Here is a 16890-nt window from a genome sequence, read left to right on the forward strand (position 1 = left end):
AAAAGCAGGGGTAGCAATCCTTATCTCAGACAAAGCAGCAGCAAAAATAGATAGTGTTAAAAGAGATAAGGAAGGAAACTTTATCCTCCTAAAAGGTAACATAGACAATAAAGTTATTTAAATACTGACTATATATGCACCCAGTGGGACAGCACCCAAAGTCTTAGAGGAGAAGCTGAATGAACTACAGGAAGACATAGACAGCAAAACTCTACTAGTGGGAGACCTCAACCTCCCGCTCTCAGATCTAGATAGATTGAACCATAAAATAAACAAGAAATAAGTTAAGGAGGTAAATAGAGTGTTAGAAAGATTAGATATGGTAGGAGGAAACTGAATGGGGATAGAAAGGAATATACCTTTTTCTCTGCAGTACATGGAACTTATACAAAAATTGACCATGTACTAGGACATAAAAACCTAATGATCAACTGCAGAAAGGCAGAAATAGTGAATATATCTTTCTCAGATCACAATGCAATAAAAGTCATATGCAATACTGGGCCAAGGAGATATAGACCCAGAACAAATTGGAAACTGAATAACCTCATTTTAAAAAATGAGTGGACCAAAAAACAAATTATAGAAAGAATTAACCATTTTATCCTAGATAATGATAATAATGAAACAACATACCAAAACCTATGGGATTCGTTCAAAGCAACTCTCAGGGGATATATTATAGCTCTAAATGCTTACATGAATAAATTGGAGAAAGAGGAAATCAATGAACTAAACATACAACTAAAAAAATTAGAGAAAGGACAAATTAAAAATCCCCAATTAAATACCAAATTAGAAATTCTAAAAAGTAAAGGAGAAATTAATATAATCAAAAGCAATAAAACCATTGAATTAATAAATAAAACAAAAAGTTGGTATTATGAAAAACCATTAAAATTGATAAACCTCTGGTCAATTTGATTAAAAAAAAAGAAAACTAAATTGCTAGTATCATAAATGAAAAAGGTGAACTCACTACCAATGAGGAGGAAATTAAAGTAATAATTCGATATTATTTTGCCCAACTCTATGCCAATAAATTTGATAATCTAAGTGAAATGGATGAATATTTACAAAAATATAAGTTGCCCAGGTTAAATGAAGAAGAGATTAAATACCTAAACAACCCTATCTCAGAAAAAGAAATTCAACAAACCATCATTGAACTCACTAAGAAAAAAATCTACAGGGCCTGATGGATTCACAAGTGAATTCTACCAAACATTTAAGGAACAATTGGTTCCAATTCTATATAAACTCTTTGGAAAAACAGGGAAAGATGGAACTCTGCCTAACTCTTTCCATGAAACCAATATGGTGCTGTTACCTGAATCAGGAGGAGTTAAAACAGAGAAAGAAAATTATAGACCTATCTCCCTGATGAATATAGATGCAAAAATCTTAAATAAAATCTTAGCAAAACCATTACAACAAGTTATCACTAGGATAATACATTATGATCAAGTAGGATTTATTCCAGGAATGCAGGGTTGGTTCAATATTAGGAAAACTGTTAGTATACTCAATTATATCAACAACAAACCTATCAGGAATCATATGATCATATCAATAGATGCTGAAAAAGCTTTTGACAAAATACAGCACCCATTCCTACTAAAAACACTAGAGAGTGTGGGAATAAATGGACTGTTCCTTAAAATAATTAGCAGTATCTATATGAAACCATCAACAAGCATTATATTCAATGGGGAGAAGCTAGAGGCATTCCCAATAAGATCAGGGGTGAAACAAGGATGCCCATTATCACCACTACTATTCAATATTGTATTAGAAATGTTAGCATCAGCAATTAGAGAAGAAAAAGAAATTGAAGGAATTAGAATTTGGAAGGAAGAGACAGAACTCTCACTCTTTGCAGATGACATGATGGTCTACCTAGAGAATCCCAAGAAATCATCCAAAAAGCTACTGGAAACAATTAGCAATTTTAGCAAAGTTGCAGGATATAAAATAAACCCTCATAAATCCTCAACTTTTCTATATATGTCTAGCAAGATACAGCAGGAAGAGCTAGAAAGAGAAATCCCATTCAAAGTAACCTCAGACAATATAAAATACTTGGGAGTCTATTTGCCAAGGCAGACTCAGAATCTTTTTGAAAACAATTATAAAACACTTCTCACACAAATTAAATCAGATTTAAATAACTAGGCAAACATCAACTGCTCATGGATAGGTAGAGCTAATATAATAAAAATGACAATTCTACCAAAACTAAACTATCTGTTTAGTGCCCTACCAATCAAAATTCCAAAAAATTACTTTAATGAGTTAGAAAAAATTGTAAGTAAATTCATATGGAGAAATAAAAGTCAAGAATTGCCAGGAGCTTAATGAAAAAAAGTGCAAAAGAAGGTGGCTTAGCCCTACCTGATTTAAAATTATATTATAAAGCATCAGTCATCAAAACTGTTTGGTATTGGCTAAGAAATAGAGCAGTGGACCAGTGGAATAGACTAGGTGTAAAAGCAGGAGATGATTATAGTAATCTGTGGTTTGATAATCCCAAAGAGTCCAGTCATCGGGATAAAAACTCCCTCTTTGATAAAAATTGCTGGGATAATTGGAAGTTAGTATGGAAGAAACTTAGATTAGACCAACACCTCATACCCTTTACCAAGATAAGATCCAAATGGTTATAGGACTTAGACATAAAAAACAATACTATAAACAAATGAGAAGATCAAGGACTAGTTTACCTGTCAGATCTATGGAAAGGGGAGCAGTTTATGACTAAGGAAGAGTTGGAGAACATCACCAAAAACCAATTAGGTGATTTCGATTAGATTAAATTAAAAAGCTTTTGCACAGATAAAACCAATGTAACCAAGATCAAAAGAAATGTAGTAAATTGGGAAATGATCTTTACAACTAATGATTCTGACAAAGGACTCATTTCTAAAATATACAGAGCACTGAGTCATATTTTTAAAACAAAAAGCCATTCTCCAATTGACAAATGGTCAAACGATATGCAAAGGCAACTTACAGCTGAGGAGATCAAAGCAATCCATAGCCATATGAAAAATGCTCTAAATCATTCATTATTAGAGAAATGCAAATTAAAGCTTCTCTGAGGTACCACCTCACACCTCTCAGACTGACCAATATGACCAGAAAGGATAATGATCATTGTTGGAAGGGTTGTGGGAAATCTGGGACACTATTACACTGTTGATGGCGCTGTGAACTCATCCAACCCTTCTGGAGAGCTATTTGGAACTATGCCCAAAGGGAAACAAAAATGTGCATACCCTTTGACCCAGTAATACCATTACTGGGTTTATATCCTGAAGAGATGATGAAAAAGGGTAAAAACATTACTTGTACAAAAATATTTATAGCAGCCCTGTTGTGGTGGAAAAGAATTGGAAATGAAGTAAATGTCCTTCAATTGGGGAATGGCTTAGCAAACTATGGTATATGTATGTCATGGAACACTATTGTTCTATTAGAAACCAGGAGGGACGGGATTTCAGGGAAGCCTGGAGGGATTCGAATGAACTAATGCTGAGTGAGATGAGCAAAACCAGAAAAATACTGTACACCCTAACAGCAACATGGGGGTGATGATCAACCTTGAAGGACTCGCTCATTCCATCAGTGCAACAATTGGGAACAGTTTTGGGCTGTCTGCAAAGGAATGTGCCATCTGTATCCAGATAAGGAGATATGGAGTTTGAACAAAGTGCAAGGACTATTCCCTTTAATTTAGAAAAAAACAGATATCTTATTGTCTGATCTTGTTACCTCTTAGACTTCTTGTCCATTCTTTAAGGATATGATTTCTCTCTTGTCACACCCATGGAAACACAACATGGAAACAAAGTAAAGACTGACAGAGTGCTTTCCGTGGGGGGGGGGGGGAAGGGAAGTAAGATTGGGGGGGAAATTGTAAAACTCAAAAAATATCTTTAATAAAAATAAATTTTAAAAAAAATGCTCTCCACACTTCCATGAACAACTCAATTTGTTAGGACCACTCACTCCCTTCTGAAAAGTTCTGTCAGAATTCTGGCTGCCCTTTTGTCCTGCTTGCAAAAGGTAAATAAGCAAATATTTTGCTTCTTCCTGAGAGGCATGGTATTCTTTCAATTCTGGGCAAGCACATACCCACTTCAGGAAATATCAGGAAAGAGACAAAGACAAAGGTCAGAAATCTCATTGGTGGACTGGGATAAATACTAGCCCTCTCCTCCACTGAAAAGCTGCTCTCCCCTTGGCTTTCCTAGGGATCAGAGAGGAACTCAGAGAACACACAGGTGAGTTCAAATCTCAATGAGGTATTTTCTTCTTTTATTCTCAATAGATTAGGGTTTTCTGCAGCTTGATCCAAAGATTCTTGTGGATAAAAACCATGTTTCATGATTCCTTAGCATTAGCAGAAGAAGGCACTCGATAAATGACATTTCAATGATCCAATGAACCTGTAGTGAAGAATGAAAAATGGGGAACAAAATCTAAAGTGTCCTTAGTAAATTTAGGGAAATGGGTCTTCTTTGCCTCAGAACTAGCTCATGGTGGGCGGTAAAAAAAATGGGTGATGGATGAGAAATGATTATCCATAAAGTGCTTCTGAGCTTTCACATACAAAATAATTGTAATTTAAATGAAAACAAAAGAAAATTAGGATGTGTTCATAGGTCGTAAAATAAATAAGTCAAAGGGGAAGTGATTCACCTTTTCTCTCCCTTATATCTCCTTCCTAAACAATAGCCCATCTGACACAATGAAGCTCACCACAATCATCTTCCTCTTCTCCTTGGTCCTCTGTGTTAAGAGCCAGAAGTGGCTTGTAGATGCTGCAAGATTCGTGAAAGAGGCTGCTCTAGGTAAGATCCATATAGATTGGGTTAGGCTCCCTACAATTGACTTCTACAGATTTAGTAGGAATGGAAGGCAGATTTCCACTTGAAACTGGTACTCCCTAAGAAATGTAGAAAGATAAATGTGTTTTAAGATTTACCAACAGGAGTAGCAGTGTAGGGTAAAGGATAGAGGGGATTCCAAAGCCAGAGGTCATAATCTGCCTCTTAAACCACTGGCTTTGTGACCCTAGGCAAATCACTTAAACTTTGAATGTTCAGATGTGCCTCCAAGATTCTAAGATCTAGAGAGGGTTTTCCACCAGAAGATCCCTACTGAGAAGGCCTAGAATAGACAGTTTAAGCCAGAATTTGGTACTTCAGGAGCTCTTGGTGCTCTGTTGCACAGTTCAAGGAAGGGGACCATCAGGGTGGGCTACTGCTCCACTCAACTACAGTCCTCTTCTTTGAACAGTCTGAAAGGGAGGAGGGAAATTGGGAAAAGAAGCAAGATAAAGAACCTTGTATCTGATCAATGTCGGTGCGAGGGTATGAGTGTGTGAAGGGTCAACCCTAAATGAGAAGAGTGTATAGTTACTCATATGAACCCTATAGATTGTGATAAGGGGAGAGACCAAGGCCTCAGATGGATATAGATCAATACCAAAAAGGGGGCAGAAATGACAAAGTTTGAATTGTATTTTCATATTTGGTGTCAGAAATAGTAGATATTCTTTTTCCATACCAGAGACTTGGGGAAAGGCAGCCACTCTTCCCAGGATGATCAGTCTTTAAATCAGTGAAGGAATGCCATATGCCATGTAGATTTATGTCACTGGGTCCTCTTCCCCTTTTGACTCAAGATGTTTTTTTCCTAGGTGCTGGTGATATGGCAAGAGCCTACAGTGACATGCGTGAAGCCAATTTTAAAAATTCAGACAAATATTTTCATGCCCGTGGAAATTATGATGCTGCCCAGAGGGGACCTGGTGGAGTCTGGGCAGCTGAAAAGATCAGGTAAACCCTTAATAGTGAAGTTCACCTCAGGTCCTTTTGAACACACAGGAGATGAAATCATGGGAAAACTCAGTCTAGTTCCTTTTCTTTATCTATACATCCCTCTATACATAGTTAGCAGTGGAGACTGGAATATTTTGGTCAACTAAGCTAGAATTAGCAATTCTGACTGAAATAGAGACAAAGTCAGGATACGAAATTTTGAGAGTGTGGTGGAGGAGCAACAGCCCACAGTCCTCTCTCCTCTCATTAAGAGCTAGTTATGTTTTTGTAAGCTCTAAAATTTTTGAACTTCTATAATTTTTTTCTATGGGTAATTTCTATTGGAGGAGAATGGTAAAATCTTTTTACATCCATTTTACGGATGAGCTCACTGAGACCCATGGGGCGTAAATGACTTGATAGTCATTAGCTTTAGGAGTTGAAACCTGATATCCATAACTCTGAAATGAATCCCATCTCTTTGATACCACAGATTCTTGGCACAGAAATTCTCTTGGGGCGGCTAGGTGGCGTAGTGGATAAAGCACCAGCCTTGGAGTCAGGAGTACCTGGGTTCAAATCCGGTCTCAGACACTTAATAATTACCTAGCTGTGTGGCCTTGGGCAAGCCACTTAACCCCATTTGCCTTGCAAAAAAAAAAAAAGAAATTCTCTTGTCAGAAAGACAAGTCTCAAGAGAGTTGTAAAGGGTAGAATTTTGGAACTCGACCTGTTGACTCATCTTTTCTGCCTTTCTGCTTTGCAGCAATGCCAGAGAATTCTTGCAGGGTGGCAGCAGCGGCAAAGGAGTAGAAGACTCTAAGGCAGATCAATTTGCAAATAAATGGGGCAGGGATGGCAAGGACCCCAATTATTTCAGGCCACGTGGTCTGAACCCCAAATACTAAGTTGACTTGTTCCCTTCTCTTTCCCTCTCCCCATTCCACCCTTTGTGCTGTCTTTGAAGCATGGACACTCTCTGTGAAGACATTGACTAATATCTGCATGATCAATAAACAATCAAGCTAAGGACAAATCTGCTTCATTCTGTATTTGACAAGCCTGATAAGCATGGGGTGCAAGGATAGCATGGGGGGGGGACTGGAAGAATTGTAGAAATTCAAAGGATCAAAATTTCCTACAAGTGTAATGAAGGAGTCTATGATGTGACATTTTTGTGAATGGCTGAAGTAGAATATTGATGCCAATCATAGAAAGTAAGGAATAACTATTTCCTTAGAGATAGTAAGGTGAGAAACTGTAAAAGAATTGGGCTTCTCAGAATCATCCTGAAAAAGAGCAACTCAATTCAGATTCTTTACAAAAATATTAGAAACACACCCCAGTATTTCTAACTTCCCTTTAGTCCCAGAAAAAAAAAGAAACTTAATGGAATAAGCACCTCCTTTGGCTAGGAGACTATCTTCTCCTGAATTCTCATATAACAATTAGCTAGAGATTGTCACAGAAAAATCTCAAATTCTATCTCTTGTTTTTATCTTTCTCATATTACATAGGTGCTTTTACTTTAAAGAAAGCAACCATAGTTTTGGGATATATAACCACAATAATCTCAATTTATATATATAACTGGAAAATTTCTATTCATTAGATCTGTTTAGCTACTAGCCATGCTTAAAATACAAATTAGTACTTTCAGAATTCTTTCAAACAATTAGAATAAGATGACTTTAAACTTTTAACATGTATTATTAATTCCAATGTGACAAGACAGCAGTAAGAATACCATATAAATTACTAGTTTTTCAAAACAATTTTTTCATTATTACATTATACATGAACCCACAGATCTACACAGTGTTCAATACATAGTTGAAAAATTTCAGGGATCCCGGGGGTGGGAGTCATAATTTTTGATAGTCTCCTTATCCCTTCAAAGCACTCCAGGGTTAATTCAAGCTTTACCATTATAACAGGTAACCAAATAATTGTTAAGTATAATCTCTCTGCAGGTACAAAAGTACATCACATAACTGACAAACATATCTTACTCATCAATAGTTTATCTTTCAGGAGCCGCACAAGTTTTAATTGCCCAATTGCCCAGAATTCCCCCACACTAGCAAAAAGCATTCTAAGTTCAGGTCATGTTTTCCAGTGTCCTGTTCACTAACTCTCTGAATTTGCAGTTAATTCCCAGGTGCAGCTAGGTGGTACGGTGGATAGAACACAGACCCTGGAGTCAGGAGGACCTGAGTTCAAATTTGAGCTCAGACACTTAATAATTACCTAGCTTGGGCAAGTCACATAACCCCATTGCCTTGCAAAAAGCACATAAAAAAGAAAAGAAAAAAAAGAAGTTCCCAATTTTGACTTCTTTAAAATAAAACATACAATTATTAATTTACATTAAACTTAAAATTCTTATGCTAGTAGCCTATTCCCTTAGAACAAAATTCAATCTCATACATATGAAACATTTAAAACCCCAACGCAATTCTTATTTATGCCTCATTTAATCTGATAGCAAAGGACTGAATCCTTAGATGAAACCTTAATTCATTCCGTTTGGTATCAATAGCACAATTTTAAATTCCCAAAAGTTTAGACTGACAAAAGCTTTAGATTTTGAACAGAGAATCCAGACAGTAAAACAAATCACTCACATTCCAAATCTCCATCCAAGATAATATTCAAAGTCCCAGAGTCTCATTAATTAAAATAGGCGAATACAATTATCAATATCAGGCTTAACGTTAAAATAAATTAGCTCACAGATGAGAATTAATTAAGCCTACTACATAAATGCCTTTTATACTGTTTCCTCTCCTGACAGTGTTCCTCTTTCCCAAAAGAAATCAGCAAATATTCCTGATAACATAATTATTATATATATTATGTATATTATATATAATTATATATTATATATATATTTTATATATATATTTTTTAACTCAAAAGCATTTCAATAAAGCTCATCAAAGTTCTCAAACCATTTTCTGTGGTACTAGAAACACACATTTCCACCTTAATTTACATAAGCATATTCTAGATAAAATCATTTTAATAATGCTTAATCACTCCCATTCTGTACAAAGATTTTGGCAGAATTTAACAATACTAATACCCCCGTAAAACTCTCAGAATGATTCCCAAAAATCCAGTTCAGAAGTGGGTTAACCTTAAAAACAGAGTGAGGGTCAGGAGTGTAACACTTTAGGCCACATGGTCAGAGTAGAGGGATCAATTTAACATGATTTCCTTTCTTTTTCTTTTTTAAAAATTTTTGTTTATTTATTTTTTAATTTTACAATTTTTTCCCCAATCTTACTTCCCTCTCCCTAGTCCCCACAGAAGGCAGTCTGTTAGTCTTTACATTGTTTCCATGGTATACATTGATCTAAGCTGAATGTGATGAGAGAGAAATCATAACATGATTTCCTTTCAAAAAACTTGTCTCCCAACCCCTGGTTCTTATATTTTTTCTCAACCACACCCCACATCTGTTGTTGCTTTCCCCCTTAAGATTAAATACTTTAAAAAGTCTCCTGCATCACAGTCACTGGCAGGGCCCTCCTTAGATGAACTCAGTTTAGAGTTAAAATCTTAATGAGATGGGGGAATGGGATTAAGCCAAAACGTGGGCCACCCCCCCCAACCCAGCTCCACAGACCACCACAACTACCGCAGACTCAGTGAAGGAGGGGCTGAACCCCTCAATCCAGGGAGGTGTAGACCTTACTTCCTCCTGCCCCAACTTCTGAAACTCAGGTCCCCAGAACCAGAAAAATCCCAAGTTTAGGACAAACTCAGACAACTTAGAACACAGTTAATGGCAAACAAGACAAAATGTACAATTCAGAGACACACCTGCAGGACCCCACACACTAACACACACACCATACCAGGATCCAATCAGCTTCCTTTCAACTTCTGACCAGGAGGTTCTCTGGCCTCCCAAATCTGTCAACAATTCCTCCTCATGGTGTGCTTTATGCTTTGGAGAAATTCCTGGAGGTGAACCCTGACTCCCTCTCCCCATTTCAGGTACCTTTTCCTCTTTCTGATCCTCTGGCCTTTCCATAAGGATAACTCTCCCACCTAGAGGGCTTCTAAGTCAGAGTCAGAGCAGTTATAGCCACCAAACCTTGTAAACCACCCTAAAGATCACCCCTTTACCATAATTCTTAACCCCAGACATTTCAAACACTTGGCTCTGTCTGGGTCAGTCTTAGTAGAAATCCCTGAGATATTTTTCCTACAAAGAAAGCCAAGAAAATTGCTTGAAAGACAGTTTATGCATGCTTTTCTCATGTTCTTCTGAGAAAATAGCAAAGGATTTATATTATAGCATCCCAAACAAGCCCCAAATTGTTATCAATGGCTCATCATTATAATTATTTAGTCCAGAGTCATTAAAATGGCTTTTATTAATGTATCTTTTCAAAGAAGGACCACCTCTATCAAGGAAAGGAGGCGTTGAATCACAACAATGCTGGGTTTTATATGCAGTTTGAAAGGTTTGTTCTTCCCCCTTTGTGCCAATCATTGGCCAGGGTCACAATCTAATTGATACATTCACCTCTTACCACCCCCTGCTATGCTCTGCTCATTATACAAATGAGCACAGGGGAGTGAATAGTGATATGCATGAACCTCCTTGAACAGGTGCAAAGGAGGAGAACACAGACCCTCAGTCAACCCCTGACTAGTTGCAAAGAGATTCCTGTAATCAACTCTCCTTTTTTTAAAAATTTATTTATTTAAGGCAATGGGGTTAAGTGACTTGTCCAAGGTCACACCGCTAGGGAAGTAGGCGTCTGAGGTCAATTTGAACTCAAGTCCTCCTGACTCCTGAGCTGGTACTCTATCCACTATGTCACCTAGCTGCCCGATCACCTCTCTTTTTGTCTAACTCTCCCCTTCCTGTAAACAGACTAGCATCTTTTGGCTTACACAAAGACCAGACATCCTGGCTTTTATGATGTATTATCCTCACAGATATCTGTGGGATTCTGGCAATATCCTCTTTCATTCTTGTGAAAAACAAAACACAATTCTTTCTCACAATGATAATATCACTCGTTTCCCTTTTTATTTTTCTCTTGGCTCCTATATTTTTCTTTATTTTTTTTTAGTGTTTTGCAAGGCAAATGGGGTTAAAAGTGGCTTGCCCAAGGCCACACAGCTAGGTAATTATTAAGTGTCTGAGACCAGATTTGAACCCAGGTACTCCTGACTCCAAGGCCAGTGCTTTATCCACTATGCCACCTAGCTGCCCCTGTTTTTATTTTTTAGGTTTTTGCAAGGCAAATGGGGTTGTGGCCTATATTTTTCTTAAATCTCTTCTCCTTGATCTGTTTTCCAGGTCAGTTGTTTTTCCTAAGAGATATTCCACACTTTGTTTTATTATTTTTTTCAGTCTGACTTCTCTGATCAGAATTCAGTCTGGTACATTTTCTAGATCTTCATGGAGGAGGCATGTTGGACTGATTAGACTCTAATGCTTCCTCTCACTCTGCTATTTTGACTCCACCTCCTGGAGATCTAATTTTGGAAAAAAAAATTAAACGAAACAAAGGCAAAAGCTCCAGAAGTGCTCATAATGATAAAATAAAAAAACTAAATAATTACAAAGACATCTGTCAATTGATAGATCCTTTCAAAAGTAACTCAGAATTATGGACAACATTGAAAAAAAAATTTTCAACTAAACTTTACAGACTTGCCAAAATGTGAGCACTTTAGAATAGAAAGTTTCCACAAGATCTCAGCAAGGAATAACCTCAAATTCTAATTTGTAAGATGTATGAGTAACCAATAGAGACTAGACATTTGATTTTAATAATGTAAGGAAACCCCAGGTGAGCAAACTCTTTATCAAAGCAGGTTGTCATCTTCTGGGAAATTTACTATCTTAGAGAATGTCCTAGAATACCATGGTCAATAACTAGAACCTCTGTCTTCCGGGCCATTGTGGCTCTCCACTAATAAATACCAAATATATACAAACTGATTTTCAAGGAAAGCTGCACATCTGTACCATTTGTTAACAATAGAATAAAGATTTTTTTTTCCTTTTAAAGATTTTATTTGAGTTTTACAATTTTTTTCCCTAATCTTACTCCCCCCCCAGATGGCAATTTGCCAATCTTTACATTGTTTCCATGGAATACATCTATCCAAATTGAATGTGATGAGATAGGATAAATATTTTTGCTGTTACATTTGTTTCAGTTGTGTCCAACTCTTTGTGACTCCATTTGGGGTTTTCTTGGCAAAGATACTGAAGTGGTTTGCCATTTCCTCTTCCAGATCATTTTATAGATGAGGAGACTGAGATAGACAGGGTTAAGTGACTTACCCAAGAAGATCAGTTTTATTAAAGATTAGTGTTCTATTCACTGAACTACTTAGATGCCTCAGAATAAGGGTTACATTAGGTATAAAGCAAGGGTGAGAAAGAGTAGGGTATAGACAAAAGAGAGATTAGTCACGTGGTTGGGAACCTCATGAGGAAATGCAGGCCTCCAAAGATTCTGAATGAAGTAAGTACCAGCAGAGTAGATAAGGGAATGTAGATTTATCAATGTTTGAAAAAGAGAGTTGGAAAGCAGTATTTAGTGGGAAAGCAGATGTATACATGCATAGTGGCTGGGCAGATATCTAGGTCTGATATGATCTTTTGGCCAAGGCAGGGTTTTGTACAATCCAAGGGCTAGGTTGGTGTTAGATGATGAGACACATTGGAGGTATTCACTTACATAAAGGTCAGCACAGCTCTTCACCAAATGGGTTAATATATGTAGAGTACTTTACAAACTTTAAACCATTACATAATTGCTAACTATTGGTATTATTAAGCAAGTTTCTATAGAGTGAAGGATAAAGTAAAGACCCAGGGGCATTTTTGGTCAATGAATACTATAAAGAGGGAGGAATATTAGAATACATACCCAAAATATCTGATGGTCAACATATATGAGTGCTGGGACCATGGAAATTATAGGGGAATAAGGGTTGGCTCAGCTGTAAACTAAACATGACTATGTCAGTATTGTGAATGAATAGCAATGTACAAGGTCATTGGAACTTAGAGAATTAAGGAATTGAGAAGTCAAGTTGTCAAAACAAGGTAGAGAAGGAAATGATATTTCAGGTAGCAATATTATTGAAAGAAGAGAGAGAATATAACCAGAGTGTAGGCAAAAGAAACGATGGAAAGATTATAATATGGAGATGTTTTATGAATCCCAAAGTGTAGAGGTCATCAAGGAGTGGTAGAAGAATGTTCAAGAAATGGTGATGTGGAACAATGAATATACATACCATGTTGCAAGGGAAATATAAGGCTTTATTCAGGTAATGCTGATTGAAATTATCATTCAATTTGCTGAAGAGGTTGTTTGTCCTTTGTGTTCAAAGAGGGAAAAAATGACATTATAATAGGAAGGAGGGCCAATGTACAATGTGTCCAACTGTTGATTGGACCAATACAAGCTCACAAGACTAGTCTGGTCAGGCACAAATAGTCAATTTGACCATTTGGGAAAGAGATTATCTCTAAATTTGTGCATCTCATGTTTCTTTTGAGCTGCTGTAATTCTACTTTGTTCAAGCATGGCGCCTTCTTTGAAACTAGTACACCATCCTGGACCACCTTGTGCCAGTGTCTCCTATGTCTCATAATCAATACCAAAGTTCTTCAGAGAGCCCTTGAGAATGTCCTTCTTCTGACCCCCATGTGAGTGCCTGCTTTGTGTGAGTTCTCCATAAAAGAGTTTTTTAGGCCAATGTATGTTTGGCATTTGAACAACATGACCAGCCCATCAGAGTTGTGCTCTCTGCAATAGAATTTGAATGCAATCAACATTATTTTGGCAAATCTTCTAAGAACAGATTTGGTGAAGTAATATTGATCAAAGCGATCAAGGATGTAGGGAATTTCTTGAAAAGTAAACAAGGATGACAAAGAGTAGAGATAGGGAAACAAAGTAGAAGATGGACAAGATGGAGTCAAATGCACCTGAGGAGGATTAGAATTGTTAAGACTGACAGGATATAAATATCATGTGAGCTGTTAAGAAATAGAGTGAGGGGACAGATAGTGGATAGAGCACCGGCCCTGGAGTCAGGAGTACCTGAGTTCAAATTTGGCCTTAGACACTTAATAATTACCTAGCTGTGTGGCCTTGGGCAAGCCACTTAACCCCATTGCCTTGCAAAAACATTTAAAACAAAAGAAAAAAGAGAAAGAAAAAAAGAGTGAGTATGGTAGAAAGCATATTGATGAGGTGATGGAATCTGGAAGTCTGGTGCTTTAGATACTATACATAAAATCTCAGTATAGAGGGTTTTCTGGCCTTCCTTTGCACTGCGTCAAGAAGAAGAGAAATGACAGAATGAGCCTAAATCAATGATGTCACATGTCATCCATCTCACCTAATGCAGTCTAATTAACTTTTCTTCCTGAAGGTTCATTCAGATTCTGTGCTGATAGAAGGGGTTGGGGATAATAAAGGCCCAGATCTGACCATATCACTCTCCTATTCAATCAACACCAGCAGCTCCCTTTTTTCCCCAGGAAAAATATCAACTCCTCAGCTTAGCTTGTATGTCCCTTCATAGCTTGGCTTCAAGAAATCTTTCCAGGTTTTTTATTGAATAATACTTGCCACACCCCACTTTGTGTTCCAACCAAACTGTCCTTTTTGTTCCTCACACACAATCCTCCATCTCCTAACTACATAATCATGACCTATGTCTACAATCCCTTATTGGTATCTAAACCACAGAGGGAGATCTTTAGACTAATATCATTGATACATAGCAATTCAAATATTTTATATGAAAACCTGTCAAACAGATAATTCATCCAAAAAATCATTATAGCCAAGTCAGAGTTACAGTATTGCTGCAAGACTGGTTTGATATTTGGAAAATAATTAACATAATCATATTAAAAACAAAAACATGCAAAATCACATGATAATCTCAACAGATGCAGGAAAAATCTTTGCCAAAGTACAGTCCCATATATGGTATGCAACAGCATATATAGTATGGGCATATAGCTTAACTTTTAAAAAGTAATTATCTAAAACCAAAGGTAAACATCAAATGCAATGGGGATTTACTAAATTCAGGAGCTAAGAAAGGTATGTACTCTTCCTGCTCTTAATTTATGATGTTCTAGAAATACCAGTAATTGCAATGAGAAAGAAAAAATATCACAAAAATAGGGGTGGCTAGATGGCTCAGTGGACAGAGCACTGGCCCTGGAGTCAGGAGTAGATGAGTTCAAAACCACCTTCAGACACTTAATAATCACCTAGCTGTGTGGCCTTGGGCAAGCCACTTAACCCCACTGCCTTGCAAAAACCTAAAAAACAACAACAAAAGTATAAAAATAGGTAAAAAGGAAATTAAATTCTATTTACTAATGACATGATGGTTTATTAGAACATTCTAGAGAATCAGAAAATATACTGAGAAAAATCAATAACTTCACCAATGTGTCAGACTATAAAATAAACCCACAAAATCAATGGCATTTCCATATGATAAAAATTAAAAAATCCAAGAGGCAATAATAGAAAGGGAAATCTCATTTTAGATAACCTCAAAATCTATAAAATAATTGGAGATCAGTCTACCAAAGCACACAAAATACTTTTATAGATTGAATTTCAAATTGTTCCTTAAAGATATAAAGAAATGTTTAAAGATATAAAGAAACAAGATTTAGCTATCATGACTGAGCAAAGCTAATACAATATTAATTATAATACTATCAAAGTTAATTCATAATTTTAATGCCATAATACCACTCAAATTATCAAAGACATTCTTTACAGAACTCAATAACTTAACACCAAAATTCATTTAGAGAGGAAAAAAAAAGATGGAATACCAAGGGAAAACATGAAAAACAGGGACAAAAGGGAATAACACTTCTAGATCTCAAACTATATTATAATGCAATAATCATCAAAACCACTGGTATTGAGAAAGGATAATGATCAATGTTGGAAGGGATGTGGGAAATCTGGGACACTAATACATTGTTGGTGGAGTGGTGAACACATCCAACCTTTCTGGAGAGAAATTTGGAATTATGGCCAAAAGGCAACAAAAATGTGCATACTCTTTGATCTAACAATACTACTACTGGGGTTATACTCTGAAGAGATGATGAAAAGGGGTAAAAATATCACTTGTACAAAAATATTCATAGCAGCCCTGTTTGTAGTACCAGAGAACTGAAAACTGAGTGAATGTCCATCAGTTGGGGAATGGCTTAATAAACTGTGGTATACATATATCATGGAACAATATTGTTCTATTAGAAATCAGAAGGGATGGGAATTCAGGGAAGCCTGGAAGGATTTGCATGAACTTATGCTAAGCGAGATGAGCAGAACCAGAAGAACCTAAAAACATGGGAGTGATAATCAACCTTAATGGACTTGCTCATACCAACAGGGCAACAATCAGGCACAATTTTGGGTTATCTGTGACGAAGAATGCCATCTGTATCCTGAGAAAGAATTGTGGAGTTTGAACAAAGACCAAAGATTATTACCTTCAATTTTTAAACAATGTTATCTTATTATGTAATTCTGCTATATCTCATACTATATGTTTCTTCCTTGATATGATTTTTCTCTCACATTCAGTTGGGATCAATGTATACCATGGAAACAATGTAAAGGCTAATAGACTGCCTTATGTGGGGGGAGGTGGGGAGGGAAGCAATGTTGGGGGAAAATTGTAAAATTCAAAATAAATAAAATCTTTCTAAAAAAAACTACTGATATTGGTTAAAAAATAAAATAGGCCAATGGAATAGATGAGACAAAGTGGGATCAGAAATAAGATAATTCAATATCTAAGCATTTAATTGACTGGAAACCATAATTACTTAGAAAAGAACTCCCTATTTGATAAAAAAAAATGCTCTGAAAACTGGAAAGTAGTCTGGAAAAAAATCAGACTTAGACTAATACCTAATGCTCTATTGAACAAAAGGGGGTACCCACAAATTGGGGTTTGTTTTTTTGCTAGGCAGATGGGGTTAAGTGGCTTGCCCAAGGCCACA

At 36.6% G+C, this 16890-nt stretch overlaps 1 protein-coding gene across 1 annotated transcript; it reads left to right on the plus strand.

The window, feature by feature from the left end:
• Nucleotides 1-4176: 4176 nt before the first annotated feature.
• Nucleotides 4177-6857, plus strand: LOC141518336 (serum amyloid A protein-like). The gene is made up of 4 exons (XM_074230270.1): nt 4177-4286; nt 4741-4856; nt 5708-5846; nt 6595-6857. Exons 2-4 carry the CDS (start codon nt 4754-4756, stop codon nt 6734-6736), a joined length of 384 nt encoding a protein of 127 aa, XP_074086371.1. The 5' UTR covers nt 4177-4286; nt 4741-4753; the 3' UTR covers nt 6737-6857.
• The last annotated feature ends 10033 nt before the right edge of the window (nt 6858-16890 follow it).

Source organism: Macrotis lagotis, chromosome 3, assembly GCF_037893015.1.
Source record: "Macrotis lagotis isolate mMagLag1 chromosome 3, bilby.v1.9.chrom.fasta, whole genome shotgun sequence".
Lineage (NCBI taxonomy): Eukaryota > Metazoa > Chordata > Mammalia > Peramelemorphia > Peramelidae > Macrotis > Macrotis lagotis.